At 47.8% G+C, this 14348-nt stretch overlaps 1 protein-coding gene across 1 annotated transcript; it reads left to right on the top strand.

Annotated features, from left to right (window-relative positions):
- The first annotated feature begins 3210 nt into the window (after positions 1-3210).
- CLDN11 (claudin 11) lies at positions 3211-12676 on the top strand. The gene is made up of 3 exons (XM_010209861.2): positions 3211-3436; positions 6014-6178; positions 12418-12676. The coding sequence occupies exons 1-3, from the start codon at positions 3211-3213 to the stop codon at positions 12648-12650; spliced, it is 624 nt and encodes a 207-aa protein (XP_010208163.2). The 3' UTR covers positions 12651-12676.
- Positions 12677-14348: the final 1672 nt, after the last annotated feature.

Here is a 14348-nt window from a genome sequence, read left to right as displayed (position 1 = left end):
TAGCTCAAGGTGAGTCATGAAAGTCACATAGCGGATGTAAGTAAGTATGGTTAATGGCAACACATGTCATTTGTCAGAGAAAACAATGCTGAGGTTAATACTTGCCTTAAAACCTTGCATTTTAAGAATATTGCCCTAAATGTATCAGTTTAGATGTAGCTGAGAAGTCTTTGTTTCTTAATTTATTTATCTTGTGTTCACTTGCAGTGTATTAACTTGTATGCACTTGAGTATCTGTGGTGTCTATTTATATAAACACTGTCAATATAGTAAATGCTTCCTGTCCCTGTTGACATTAGTAATTCCAGCTGTGCCCTATGGGCATCAGATCCAGTGTTGCTGAACAGTTTGAGTTACTGATGTGTAAAACTTCTTGCCTGTTGAGCTGCTGCTGACAAATACATTTGTGAAGGAAGATGTGGCAGTGTAAGAAGCTTTTGTGGTTAAAAACCATGTCAATACATGACAATTTCAGGAGTATGAGTCCATTGCTTGTGAATTCCAGAATCCCAGAATGGTAGGGGTTGAGAGGGACCTCTAGAGATCATCCAGTTCAACTCCCTGCTAAAGTAAGTTCCCCTCCATCAGGTGGCACAAGAATTCATATCCTGCAGCATTTTGAAAGGTCTGGGGTTGTGCCTTAGGATGCTCCAGCACTTCCACTGTGTGAAACGCTTCTCATCTCAGCCTTGGAATGAAATGGAGCATCATGGTGTTACAAAATGTTGTAGAAAACCAAAATACTTTGAAGAGATCTTAAATATTAGCATGATTTAGGAAACATGCATGGTTTTTATACTCCAAAGGATTGCGTGGTGACAGTACTGTTAGATGACAGAGGTTAGGCTCAGTCATCCCAAAGTGATTAAGTATCCTTGTGCCTGGTATTAATAAAAGCAGTATTAAGCTGAGTGCATTTATGCAAACAGATCAGATGTTTAATTTACAAAATGCTGTAGAGCTAGATGGAAGAGATGCTCACTGGAAAAATTTAGACTGAGTCAGGGAAGGGGAGAGGTGGGAAGGTGTTTATTTGTCAGCACAGCTTCCAAATTCAGGAGGTGATGTGTGACCTGTCCAATGCAACTGCATGCTCCAAAAAGGGCAACAATACTGGTTTATCTCCTGAATAATAAATAAGCAAGAATATTGTTTGGGGAGGGTTAAATCCACCTAGAACTGAACCTTAGACAACATGAAAATGGTGGTTGGACATAGGGAACAGCATGCTCCACCTGAAGTGAAAGAATAAGCTACACAGAAAGGTGGAATCACTCTGGGAAAGTCAATGGAGGGCCAGTGGGCAGCATGGCTTCACAAACATACTAGAAACCAGGTTTAAAAAACCCACAAGGAATAACCAGCAATAGAAATCAAATGGTAAATTAACTATTTAATTTCCACTTATTAGAAAAGCTCCTCTTCAAAGATAATTTTCAGCCATTTATGCAGTAACTCCAGTGTTCAGATGAAGCTTTGACAAGCAAAAACCTGGCCCTGTGTCCTTGAATTTTCAGTCTCTGCGATGTGTGACAAGTGGAGCTGGGTTCAGTCTTCACAGAATCTTAAGGGCTGTAAGGGACCTCGAGAGATCATCCAGTGCAACTCCCCTGCCAGAGCAGCACCACCTAGAGTAGGTCACACAGGAACTCATACAGCTGGGTTTGAATGTCTCCAGAGGAGACTCCACAGCCCATCTGGGCAGCCCCTTCCAGTGCTCCCTCACCTCAATAGGGAAGAAATTCTTCCTTGTGTTTCTTTGGAACCTCTTCTGTTTCAGCTTGTACCCATTGCCCCTTGTCCTATCATTGGCCATCACTGAGAACAGCCTGGCTCCATCCTCCTGACACCCACCCTTTATGTATTTGTAACCATGAATGAGGTCACCCCTCAGTCTCCTCTTCTCCAAGCTGAAGAGCCCCAGCTCCTTCAGCCTTTCATCAGAAAGGAGATGCTTCATTCGCTCCATCATCTTTGTGGCCCTGCTCTCAACTCTCTCCAACAGCTCCCTATCCCATCCTATCCTATCCTATCCTATCCTATCCTATCCTATCCTATCCTATCCTATCCTATCCTATCCTATCCTATCCTATCCTATCCTATCCCTATTGTGCCCAGAACTGGAGCATCCTGGAATGTAGCTTCCGATACTTCTCACGCACAGCTGCGGGCAGGAGCGCGCTTCCCCGTCCCGCGCTGTGCTGCCCGGTTGCCGTGCGCTGCAAGGCGGCCCATTGCCCGCTAGTGGTCCCTGCAGGCCCGTCTCACAGCACAGACACAGCCCTCCCCAGCAGCACCGGCACCGGCACACGCACTTCTCATGGCACAGACACAGCCCTCCCCGGCACCGGCACACGCACATCTCATGGCACAGACACAGCCCTCCCCGGCTCCGGAACACGCACATCTCATGGCACAGACACAGCCCTCCCCGGCACACGCACATCTCATGGCACAGACACAGCTCTCTCGGGCAGCACCGGCACCGCCGCACGCATGGCCACCGGGTCTCATTAGGGATGTGTTGGCAGCCCATAACGTAGGCGTGTGTCCGTGAAAGTACAAAGGAAAGTCGGGACAAATGTCCCGCCTGCCTCTTCCTCCCAGTGCAGAACGGGCTGTGAAGTTGCATGAGCAGAGAACACAGTGACGTGTCTCTCGCGTTTTTGCAGTTACTGAAAACAGTAGGAAAGACCCCGGACTGATTGTGACCTTTTACTGATGAGACGATCAGCTGCCTCTCTGGAGTAACTGACCACGTTTCTTGCCCTGCCACAAAGAGGTACCAGTGTGATCATTCGTCTTCGGCTGGAAAACACTGCCTTGATTTTGAGTAGTCAGGCTGTTTGCGTTTGAATAAAGCCGTTTGGTTTGTTTTTCAAGCACGAGTGGGTGTAATCCTGCATCTCCTGCTCTCCCCACCCTCCTTCCCCTCTGACTCTCTTGATGAACTGGCAGAAGTTGGGGCTCCCCGCTCGCTCCTCCCATGCGTTATGGGGCTGGAGGCAGCTCTGACCCCTCCCAGGGAGGGAGCTGGGCAGAGGCAGAGTGTCTGCAGCCAGAGCCTGATCTGGGACCTCTTCCTCCCAACCCCCTGTCCCTGCTGCTCGCAGCTCGCAGCCGGTCCCAGCAGCCGAGGAGCTCTACGGCCGCCTCTGCTCAGCCCCCGCAGACCCTCTCCTGCCCCATTCACCTCACCAAGGGACCGACATGGTGGCCACCTGCCTGCACCTGGCTGGATTTGTCTGCAGTTTTATAGGGTGGATCGGGGTGGTTGTGGCAACGGCCACCAATGACTGGGTGGTGACCTGCGGCTACACCATCACCACCTGCAGAAAAATGGATGAGCTGGGATCTAAGGGGCTGTGGGCAGACTGCGTCATGGCCACAGGTCTCTATCACTGCAAGCCCCTCGTGGACATCCTCATTCTGCCAGGTACGTGTGCCCCGTCCTCCCCCTTCCCACAGCAGGTGAGGAGCAGAGCCGTGCTCCCAGCAGCGCAGGTCCTGCTGCCGGAGGAGTTGATGGCGAAGCTCCTCAACTTCATCAGCGCAGGGGACGTCCATTGGGTGCGCTAAAGAATCTGACTGGGGAGCTCTTAAGGCGATCCTCATTAAATTATACCTGGTTTTAATCGTCCCCAGGTGTCATGTGTCATCTGTGGCTAGTAGAGTCCAGTTAATGTTTCATCATCGCTCTCAAGCGCTCGCTGTTCCTGTCGTGTGTTGTGTCGCAGAACTTACACATCCATTGGAGCCTAGTGGAGTATTTCCAGTTTTGCTTTGAGGGGATGATGAACTACTACAAGTGTTATGATTCTGTTCCTTAAAACGATTTGGAGTATGATGAATCTTTCAGCACCCATTATTAATGCTGCCATAGCTTTTAATCTTTTGGAAGATCATCACTAGTCTTGGTGATCCTGTGCTTCCCACATGCTCTAAGGCAAGACAGGACCTTACACCACAAACAGGTGTAATTATTTAACCTATCTTCCTATTTTCTAATCATATGGTAATTTTCATCTGGTTTACTGCAAAGCAAAAATGAAGTGAGGTGTTTAAGTAGTATTAATACATCTTTTGAGCTAATGAAAGCTGCCAGTGTCTCGTGTGGCTTGTCCCTGTAAGTTTGGTTAGTGATCTTCTCTGTTTCAACCACTGTGAACCCTTCTACACTTCTTCATTCTGCTGGTTTAGATTGCACCTCCTCTAGCAAGTCAGAGATGCCTCTTCCAAAGCTGTCAGGGGAGAAACAACCATTCCTTATGGTTTTCTTTCATGCTTCTTTCTTTATTTCTTTAAGCTATTGTGAAAACAATTTCACAAGAGCTTAGAAACGTTATTCACAAACTTCTGTCTGTTACACAGCCCAGTCTGTGTCACATAGTGCTTAGCAATGCTGAATCTCTCAGGCCAGCTCCTCTTCTCCCTTTCTCTGTGTGTGTATGCTTTTATTTCAGTAAGTTTACCTTCCTTATTGCTACTGCTGTTCAATATGCTCCAGCACAAAAGACAGAGAAAAGGTTTTCCCTGAAGAAACAGTATTGAATGAAGTTTAATAAATAGGTAAACAGGTCTCCAGCAGAAACAAACCACAAAACAAGACGATTCTGCTTGTAGCCTATTTGGTAACCACAGCTTTCCATGAGAGGGAAATTTATCCTGCTGTGCCCCATAGCTGAAATGTGTTTAAAGTCTTTAATTGCCTGAGTCAAGTCTTGAAAACAAATGTGCTTGGTATTTTCATTTAATCGGGGCACAGAAACCACACTGGCCACTTCCTCTCCTTTGTTGTCTCATGTTTTGCCCTAAACTCCTCGGGTAACTTTTTTTTAGTGAAGTTTCCTCTTGAAAAAAATCGAGCAAATATTGAATATTGAGTCTGCCTTTCCAGCAACAGCAAAATCCTCATTCCTGGTGTCTTACCTCTGTGCCAGCAGGGCTTGCTTGAGGCTCCTGCTTGTATTGTTTGAGGATTCATTTTGTTAGTAAGATGGGAAAGAGAGACAGCAAACTCGCTGTGCTGAGGCTGTCCTGGGAGCTGTGGGAGGCTCATCAGGTGCTGGAGCAAATCTGACACGCTCTTTTGCATGCAAGTAATGACGTGTTTGAATTCATTTCCACCTACATTTTATGTCACATATATAATATTTACATGTAACATAATTATAATATATTAATTATATACCAATATTAAGAATTTGACACATTATTACACGCAGACCCTGACAGAGTAATACGAGTGTCACAGCCCTGCCCAGCAGGCCCACAGCCTCCATCCCCTCTTGTTCCTCACTGCCTCACGTCAGGCAGCTGCTGCAGCACAGGAACAGGTAGGAGAGGGGTGGGTATTGATGAAATGCCAGGAGATCCCTTGATGTCCATAAAGACCGAGAGGAATAATGTGACTACTTGCTCTGCAAAGTGCAATCTCTTCTCCCTAAGGGAGAGCTGTGCCAGCAGTCTCCTCTGGGACCCCACTGCCAGACTGGACTCCTGAGGGCCAGCAATGGGACGTGGCTGGGATTGCTGAGCTTGCCTCCTCCTCCCAGATTCACAGCTGGTGGTGGTGTCTCAGGGACCTGCATGTTTCAGTAACAGGCCTTCAACTATTCAGCCCTCTGGATGACTGTGGACCTCCTGTGCCCACAGCAAGTTGCTCTTTAAGACTTTAAATTCTCGTTATTTAATCAAAGCTCTCTCTATGGAAAAAAACCAAAACCCCTTTCTAGGAATTTCTCCTACTTCCCCTTCCCATGTTTCCCAGCTCTGTGCCTTGCTGGGAAGAGTTCCTGTTCCAGGAAGTGCTGTTTGTTCGTTGGAAAGTGTTGAGCCCTCACACCCCACGTTTGTGCACTGATCACTGTACCGAAATCTCACTGTCTTAAGTGTTCACACAAGGGACTGTCTGCCATACTCCATGCAAACACTGGTTGATAAACAGGAGCCTTTGTCCAAAGGTCTCCTCCTCTTGAATAACCAAACTCTTCTCTTCTTGCCTTGCCAACAGGGTATGTCCAAGCGTGTCGAGCCCTGATGATCGCTGCCTCTGTCCTGGGCCTTCCCGCCATCTTCCTGCTGATCACAGTCCTGCCCTGCATCCGGATGGGCCACGAGCCCGGCGCTGCCAAGTACCGACGGTCTCAGCTGGGAGGGATCCTCATCATCCTCCTGGGTAAGGCACCCGCTGCATGGGGAGGCTCACCTCTCATTTGGGCTGGTGTGGTGTGAGCTGGCTGAGCACCTTCTCCTGAAAGCAGGATTGATTGTTCAGGCTGGGCTGCCCCTGAAGCTCTCCAGCATCCCTATGGTCTGTGGAGTGAGCAAAAGGCAGCAACTGGAGTGGGAGGACAAAGGCAAGAGGCAGGGAGAGGAGCAGGGCAGAGAGAGAAAGGCTGTGACACCCTACTGTGCCTTGTCTGATGGAGCCCCTGGCTACGGCCACTGTCTGTGGTAGCTGTTGCACACAGTGCCTATGGGCACTGGTTTTACTGGTTTGCTCTGGAAGTGATGCTGGTTTTGGAAAAGGGTCTAAAATTGCAAGCTACTTACAGGGAATGGATAACCTCTGAATTCTGCCTGAGACTCACAGCTGCAGCTGGGCTGAAGTAAGCTGAGGCATGTGGGAAGGGCAGCCTGTGGCTGGGGGAGTGCTGGTGCTGTGGGGAGGCAGCGAGGAGGCGGCATGGATGTGGGAAGGGGGCTGGCACGTCCCCTGTGCCTCCCAGCCCCCTCTAGCCAGCCTCATCTTCAGCCTCCAAGTCCCCCTGGGAATTTCTTCCTGTCCTCAGTGCCTGCAGAGGAGATTGTTTTCAGCAGCACAGACTGTGGGGCTCATTGTCCCCAATGCAACACCTGCATGTTCTTGAGGCCTCGTCATCTCAGCAACAGGCTGCGGTGCCTTGTTTTCACCCGTCTGTGTGGCAGAGGAGGAGGGGTGAGGGAAACTGGCCTCTTTGTGTGGCTTTGCTGGTCGCTGGAGGCCAGTGGTGACATCATGCCCGTCATCTTCTTCTTCTCCTCATCTTTTTTTTCAAGTGGGCACTGGCTTTAGCCACACACCCAGAGGGGCTGTCCTCTGGATACTCCTTCTTTGCAAGCAGTCACTCCACTGGTGCCTTGGTGAGCAGCAGACAGCACAAGTTAAGCTGAGACCAAGAGGCCCTTTCAATGCCTGTAGGGTTTAAGGGCATATTCCTACTGCTAAAAGTCCCCAAATCAGCTTCTGTTTAGTACATCCTGATTGTGAACAGATACATTAAAGAGCTCTTGGAACGTGGCCTTCATCCCTGTCCTACAATCTTAAGTCACCTGTTAGGGCTTGGCAAAGTGAAAGAAAAAGTGGCTCTTTCTGCCTGTGAATGACATATTAGTGCTGGAGGAGTCTGCTCTGCTGGATTTCCCCTGCCCAGGATGGGGGAGGCCTACTTTGTCACAAAGAAATGTGAGTTTTGGGGTCCAGCCAAGGAGAAGCGTGCTGTAGGTTGGCCCCATATGCGTGGCCATAGCCCTGGAGATGAGAGTGCTGCCCCTAAATCCCAAAGGGCAGCATGATAACAGGACCAGCACACACTGGCAAACAAATTGCAGTGAGAGTATTGGGTAAAGTTGCATTAGAATGAGAGAAATCCCATATCTTGCAGCGTTGCACAGGGGTTTGGGGTCTAGTGTGCCTCTTTCCCATCCTGGTCTTGCTGTGACGTGACACCAGGGAGGAGAATAGATGGAAGAGAGAAGCTGTGGTGCCCCATCAGCCAGGCCCCTCTCTGCCTCAGAACATGGATCCTGTGAGGAAAGGAAATGTGTATTTACAGAGACATTGGCAGATGGGTGCTCTTGAGTCAGATTTGGACTTTGCTGGTTTTAACCCCTGTGGGTTTTGAAGCATCTACAGATGAAGTGATTTGCTGATGTCCTGAGTGATCTGGGCTGGGAACAGCAGCCTGGTCACAATGTTTTAGTCACAATTACAATAATGCTGCTTTTATTTTTTGTCAGGTCACAAGTGATGAATAAACAAGCTCCTTTTGCTCTTGAGTTGCTTTTTTTAAACCCCAAACCAACCCATATTTATTTTTACAAACCCCAAATTTTTCCAGGTTGATCAGCCACACAGTCCCTTCTGAAGGAGAATAATGTACAGAGCTTAGAACTTTGCCATTATTAACGATCTGTTATTTGCAAAACGAGGTGTTACCATCCCAGAGCATTTAATAAGCACGAATCAGCCCTCAAAAGTCATAATACTGACTTAAAATTCATTATATCCTTGAAGTGATATGCCCTGGACTGTTCTCATTTACCTTCTGGCTGCAGAACTGTCGTTTGTGGTTTTCTCCAACCACACAGGCTCCAGCCTTTTCCTCTCAGTGCAGCCCAAATCCCAGAGCTCTGGTTAAAAGGAAGGAAACCTCCAATGCTCACCAACAGAGCTGAAATAGAGAGTGGAGATGCAATGAGGGGAGATGGCCCCATGGCGAACTTCACATATAGCTCAGGGAAGGGTCGGCCTGGTTGTGATGACAAAGGAAAACAGGGGCTGGAAAAGGAAAGAAGGGAAAAGCTGAAAACTTGCCAGGAAAACAATGGGCTCAGATATTCCATTGATTTTTCTGTCCACTGATAATAGTGCAACCTGTGTGCACACCCTCCTATCCTGCCTGCTGATGTGTTTATGTCTCTGCTTGATCCTATCTGTGCCAGAGGATTGATTTATTGCCCAAAACAACCGTCAGCAGAGGTTTGCTCTGGGCCAGGATGAAAACATTTCATATGTGAGCACTGATGGAAAAACCCTGGCCCAGCCTGTGTTGTTGATGCTAATTTGGGGGACCTCGTGCTGGTAAGCAAGCAGGCATTTTCCTAATGGAGGTGAGAGGCTCGAGACACTGGAAAACACAGACAAAAAAATATGTTACTTATGGGGAATTAATGCTGCAAAATGACCTTATTAGCTGTTGTATACTAAATAAAGAATAGTAAAGACTTTTTCTGGTCATTGCATGAGATTTACTTGTAGAAACATAGAGATCAAGATTAAAAGGTTGCTTGAGCAGAGAAAAAAGTCATCAAGGATATCTATTATTTCAGCCAAGTGCTTTGAAAGAGAAATCTGTGTGACTTTGAGTCAGCAACTCATAATAATTAAATGTAGCTGTGAAAGAAAAGTATTCTTTCTTCTGCAGAAGGCTTTTAGCTTGCTGTCAAGGAATTTGGCAGGGACTCGCTGTGCCTTGAGTTAGGGTGATCCCGCTCTGTCTCCCCCACCTTCCCCAAGCACCGCCTGTGCTGCTTCTCCACATGTGCTTCCATCTGATTGAACTCTGCCTGCAATGTAGAATACAAAGAGTAATGCAGAATTAAATGATGCTTACAATGAGTTTCAACTCGTTGGGATTCAGCTACCACCAGTCCATAGTCAGGAAGGACTTAGAAATGCTGGGACCCTGGGATATGTCCCTGTGGCTTCACAGCAATCTGGCAGGGCAAGGACAATCATCCTGAGTACTGCTGAGATGACTTTTGCAGGGCTGCCTACTGTATCTGTAAAAAGCAACAAGCTTTCCAGTATGTGCCTGTGTCCAAATGTGCCTGGGTTTTTTTTTTCCCAGCTAACACAGTGGATCTGATAGAAAACATTCCTCCTGTTTGCAGACTTTACTTTTCTGCTAGACTGTATTGCGTACAGCAGCTCTACTATCTGAAGACATTCATGTACAGGGAGAGGCAGTCTCTCGACATCAGCACGAAAGACAAAGGGGAACAGTTTCTATTCAAACACCTTTTCCATACAGGCAGCTATTTTAGTACTTGCAACTTGCCCTAAAATTCCTTGTTTGAACCCCTTGCGGTTTCTTGGTAAAATCATCTTTGTTTCTCCCCAGCTTTCCTCTGTGATGCAGCCAGGCCAAAGCTGCAGTTCACCAAGAAATATTGCAGACTATCCTTTGCACATCTTCCTGGAGGATTTACAGCCCCATCTAATCCCTGCAGAGCGATGAAATCCAGTCCTGTTTCAGGACGTTCCTCTTGCTGAGCAATGGGGTCACTGGTGGCTGATGGCAGCTGGTGGCTCTGAAGACAGAGAGGTCAAACTAACCCGTGCAAAGTCCTCGGCTCGTGTTTCACAGCTTTCTAGTATTGTCAGCATTAACATAAGGTGGTTTCACATGTAGTTGAGCCACGTTGCACAAGAGATGCCATTGTGTTAGGGTCCCTGAGAGCCCTTCTCACCCCAGTGCAAGTGTTTTCTGTGGTTATGGGGGAGGGTCTGGATAGATAAAGCTCTTATAGTCTATGGACATAGATATATATATATATATATATTTACTGTTGACAGAAAAAGAAAAGATGATTGTGTCTCTTTGGACAACAAAGAAGCTTTTTTTCCTGGGGCCCATTAGAATGCTTAGCAGATTCCCAACTGATACATTTTTGTTTTAAAGCATTAGAGGCTCAAGAGCTGTTTGCAGGACCGACCCACACGCAGGAGAAACACTGCTCTCCCCTCCCTGCCTTCTCCAACATCTCCTTCCAAAGCCGCAGGGCCCTTGCTTTGAGGAGGCCTGAAATTATTGCTGGCTTTATTAGCATCCTTCAAATGTTCTTCTCTTTTCCATAAGCAAATATTTTCTCTCACAATAACTGCAGCTATTGGGGATGGGTTTTCTGCTGTACCAGCCAGGAGCTATGGTTTGTTCTCTGCTTTAACTAAACAACTTTATTTTTAATCTCACCCCCTTTTTTCTCTTCTATCCTCTTGCAACCTTAACTTTTTGACACTGCCTCCAGATACCTTTTAACGCAGTCGGTGGAAATCTGTCACGCTGCCACGGGCCTGTTATTGTTTTGCTCTGATTCTCTGATAGCCACAAGGATGGAGTCCTGCACAGCTTGTCCCAGAGGCGAGTAAATATTGACAGATTAATTCTTCTCAGATGTACAGGCCATAAAGCAGTATTGTTTTAGGACCTGCTCCTGTGAGGTGATTAACACCATAAGCTCCTATTGCCCTGAGTGCATGTGGGGACTTTGCAGGCTGGGGTTAGGACCCTTAGTGAGGGGAGTGAGTGTGACCTCGTGTAGCATGAGGAGAAGGCTCTGAAGACAAAATGCAGGGCACAGGTTTTTTTCCCTGCTTGGAGCAAACCATGCATGTGTGCTGCATGCCAAAACCACTGTGGTCCCTAGCTTGGCTGCCTGCAAAACTTTGCTGTCCTGAGGGTATCTCCTTCACATGTCAACTGCCCAGAAGTCCTCACGGCACCGCCACGGCAGCTTTCCTGCTTTCTGTGGAGAGAAACTATGCAATTTCAAGCAAAATCTTGAAGTCCTCAGTCATTTTCTGTCCTGCTCCAGACTCTGGATAAAATACTGTTTCCCCTTCAGATGAGGTCTGATTTTTCTTCAATTCAATAGGTTTCTGGACAGCCTTACTGAGTTTCTCCCCATCACTTAATGTAGAGGAATTTTCCACAGGGAAGTGGAATCTGCTTTCCAGAGTTGAGAGACATTTCCTCTCCATAAAAAACCCCACCAGTGCTGTACTGCTACTTCTTTTGTCCCTGCCCATTTTCTGCCTGTGTTTTATGAACTGTACTTTGTCTTGCTAAGTGCTGGGATATTTTGTTAAAACTGATGTGACCATTCAGCGGAGCAGCTGCAGTGGTGCTGATTGACACAGGCTGAGGATGTAGCGTGTGAGTTCATGCAGAAGTAGTGATTCAACCAGTTGACTCTTGGGCCACCGATTTTGCTGTCTCAGTGACGCATGTGGCCTTCATGGTCTTGATTCACATCTCATCTATTCCTAATTCTGCAGCTCTCTGAAGCGTCCATTTCAGGGATGTACTTTCATTCATAGAATCACAGAATGGTAGGGGCTGGAAGAGACCTCCAGAGCTCATCCAGAGCTCATCTAGAGCTAAAGCAGGTTTCCCTTGATCAGAGGGCACAGGAACGTGTCCAGGTGGGTTTGGAAACCTGCCGAGAAGGAGCCTCCACACTCTCCCTGTGCAGCCTGGGCCAGGGCTGCCTCAGCCTTACAGTAAAGGGTGACAGATTCTTCCTCCTTGAAGATATCTCTAAGGAACAAATCTGTTTCCCTTGTAATAAACGTATCAGGTTGTGTCAAGCAGCAGTTGTTTTTCCTTCATGTTGATTGGTGCTTGAGAAGGATGGCTGTTATCCCTTGATCTCTCCCCCCGTGAGGCTCCCGTGCTGCTTCCTCGGAGATCTCTTGGGCCAAACTTTGATGCTGATGCTCCCGGGTCCCACCGTGGGGCTGTGAGGGAGGAGGGCTGAGCTTCCTCCCCATCCCCTGTCCCGCAGAGCCTTCCCTCCCCTTTGGGGTGCTCCATGTCCCTGCAGCGGGATTCCACCCCAGAGTTACCTTTCCTTTCCCTCCCTCCTCAGCCATGTGCGGAGTCGTTGCGACCATCTGGTTTCCCGTGTGCGCCCACCGCGAGACCACCATCATGAGCTTCGGCTACTCCCTGTACACGGGCTGGATCGGCTCTGCCCTCTGCCTCTTCGGCGGCTGCGTCATCGTGTGCTGCTCGGGAGATGCCCAGACGTTCGGGGAGAACCGTTTCTACTACGCCTCGGGATCCAGCTCCCCCACCCACGCAAAGAGCGCTCACGTGTAAGCGTCCCGCCGACGTCCCCCGGCTGCCGTCGCACGCTTTGGCTGGTGGCTTGGTGTGCCCTGGGTCTGCTCCTGCCGACACACACTGCTGTCAGGCTCCCAGGGGAAGATTTAGAAAAGCAGCACAAATGTTTGGTAGTTCGAAGCGTTATTCTCCCCATCTGTTCCCCTCCCTCTTCTCTAGAGAGAAAGCTCCAGCCAGCCCTACCTCTTGGTCCTCCCCATTTTGTCCTGACCACCATCTTCTTGCAGCCAGGACGACTCAGATGGTTCGGGGTTGTCATTGTGGGGTTTTAGGGTGTTTATTTTATTTTCTAGCTCTCCTGATTATAGGAGAGTTTAAACCAATGAAAGAGAAATGAGAGAGACACTTTCCCATTGTTAGAAGGACTCTGGCAGCTTCTTCCAGCCCTTCACCATTCGCTTTCCCTCGTCCAAGGTCACTGCCTCAGCACAGTGTGGGTGAGGGAGTAGGGAGTAAGGCTGTACTCTCCAACTGGGCAAATGTTTCTCTTTGGGAACAAGAGTAGGGGAATTTTTTCTGCCTTTCCCTGTAAATACTTTTGTATGAGTTTGGTCATTTTAGTAATACTCTTTCCCTCAGCCCCACAGTCATCAGTATGAAGGAAACAGAACCCGAAGGTCCTAATCACAAGGTAGATAACAGAGCCTTTTTGTATAGTTTAAATGACTTTGGGGGCTCTAATCCCCAGCCACTGGTTTGGTTTCTTTTCTTTCCTTTGTACAGGTCAGTTACTAAAAATGTATTTTTACATTTTTTTTTAAAACTCCTTGCTTTCTTCTTCTAAATTTGTGTTGTGCCTTGCACCATTAAAGCAGCACACTGTAACACAGAGTATAATGTACCTGTTACAATTCTGGTGAATACTGATGATGCCTTTGTACTTTCAGTGAAATAGTGTACAATAAATAACAGTATGTGCAACCCCTGGCTCCTTCTTCTCCTTCCTTCCTTCTTTCCTTTATGTTTCCATGGCTAGCTTTTCCATGAGAGGGATTTCCCAGTGACTTTGTGGGGGTTTGTTAATAGCAGTTCAAGATGAGAGATTCTGCTCTGCTGTGATATTAATTGGGCCTTCTGGATTGGGGTTTTTTAATGTATTTAAAGGATGAGTAGTCTTCCTGCAGAGTGCTGACTGCTGCCTTATCCATTCACTCTTTCAATGTTCCCGACAGCAGCTTTGCATCAGTGGTACTGACTCCTGTTACTCTTCACGTCAGGAGGCTTAGAAACCCACTGAGGCAGTGGAGATGTAACTCAGCACTACTTGGCGTGCTGGAGTTGGGAAGTTGTGTTGCTGGAAGTGCTCTCAGAGTCTGATCTGGGATCATTGCTCTGATTAAAACTGTGTAAGATCAAGATCTAACTCTGTCCTTACCAGAGGCTGTTGCAATTTAACTACATCGATACAAAATCCCATCTGTTCTTGGAGATGTTAATTCAGTTCAAATAATTTGTGTAAGCCAGGCTTTGGGAACAGGGAAAGAGGGAGTAGCTGCTGTTTGTGTGGACAAGGGGGAGAGCTGAGGTGTTGCGTGCAGGAGGAGAGGGGATGGAGCAAGCAGAGGAGAGAACCAGGCAAATTGTTTGGGATGGTGAAGAAGAATTAGAAAGCAAGGTTGTTCCTCAGACCTCAACGGATTAGGGGCTGTCCTTTCATCTGCACCTCCTTCAGCT

The sequence above is a fragment of the Colius striatus genome, chromosome 12 (assembly GCF_028858725.1).
Source record: "Colius striatus isolate bColStr4 chromosome 12, bColStr4.1.hap1, whole genome shotgun sequence".
NCBI lineage: Eukaryota > Metazoa > Chordata > Aves > Coliiformes > Coliidae > Colius > Colius striatus.
The sequence above is the reverse complement of the archived record's forward strand: the minus strand, read 5'-3'. Positions and strand labels throughout refer to the sequence as shown.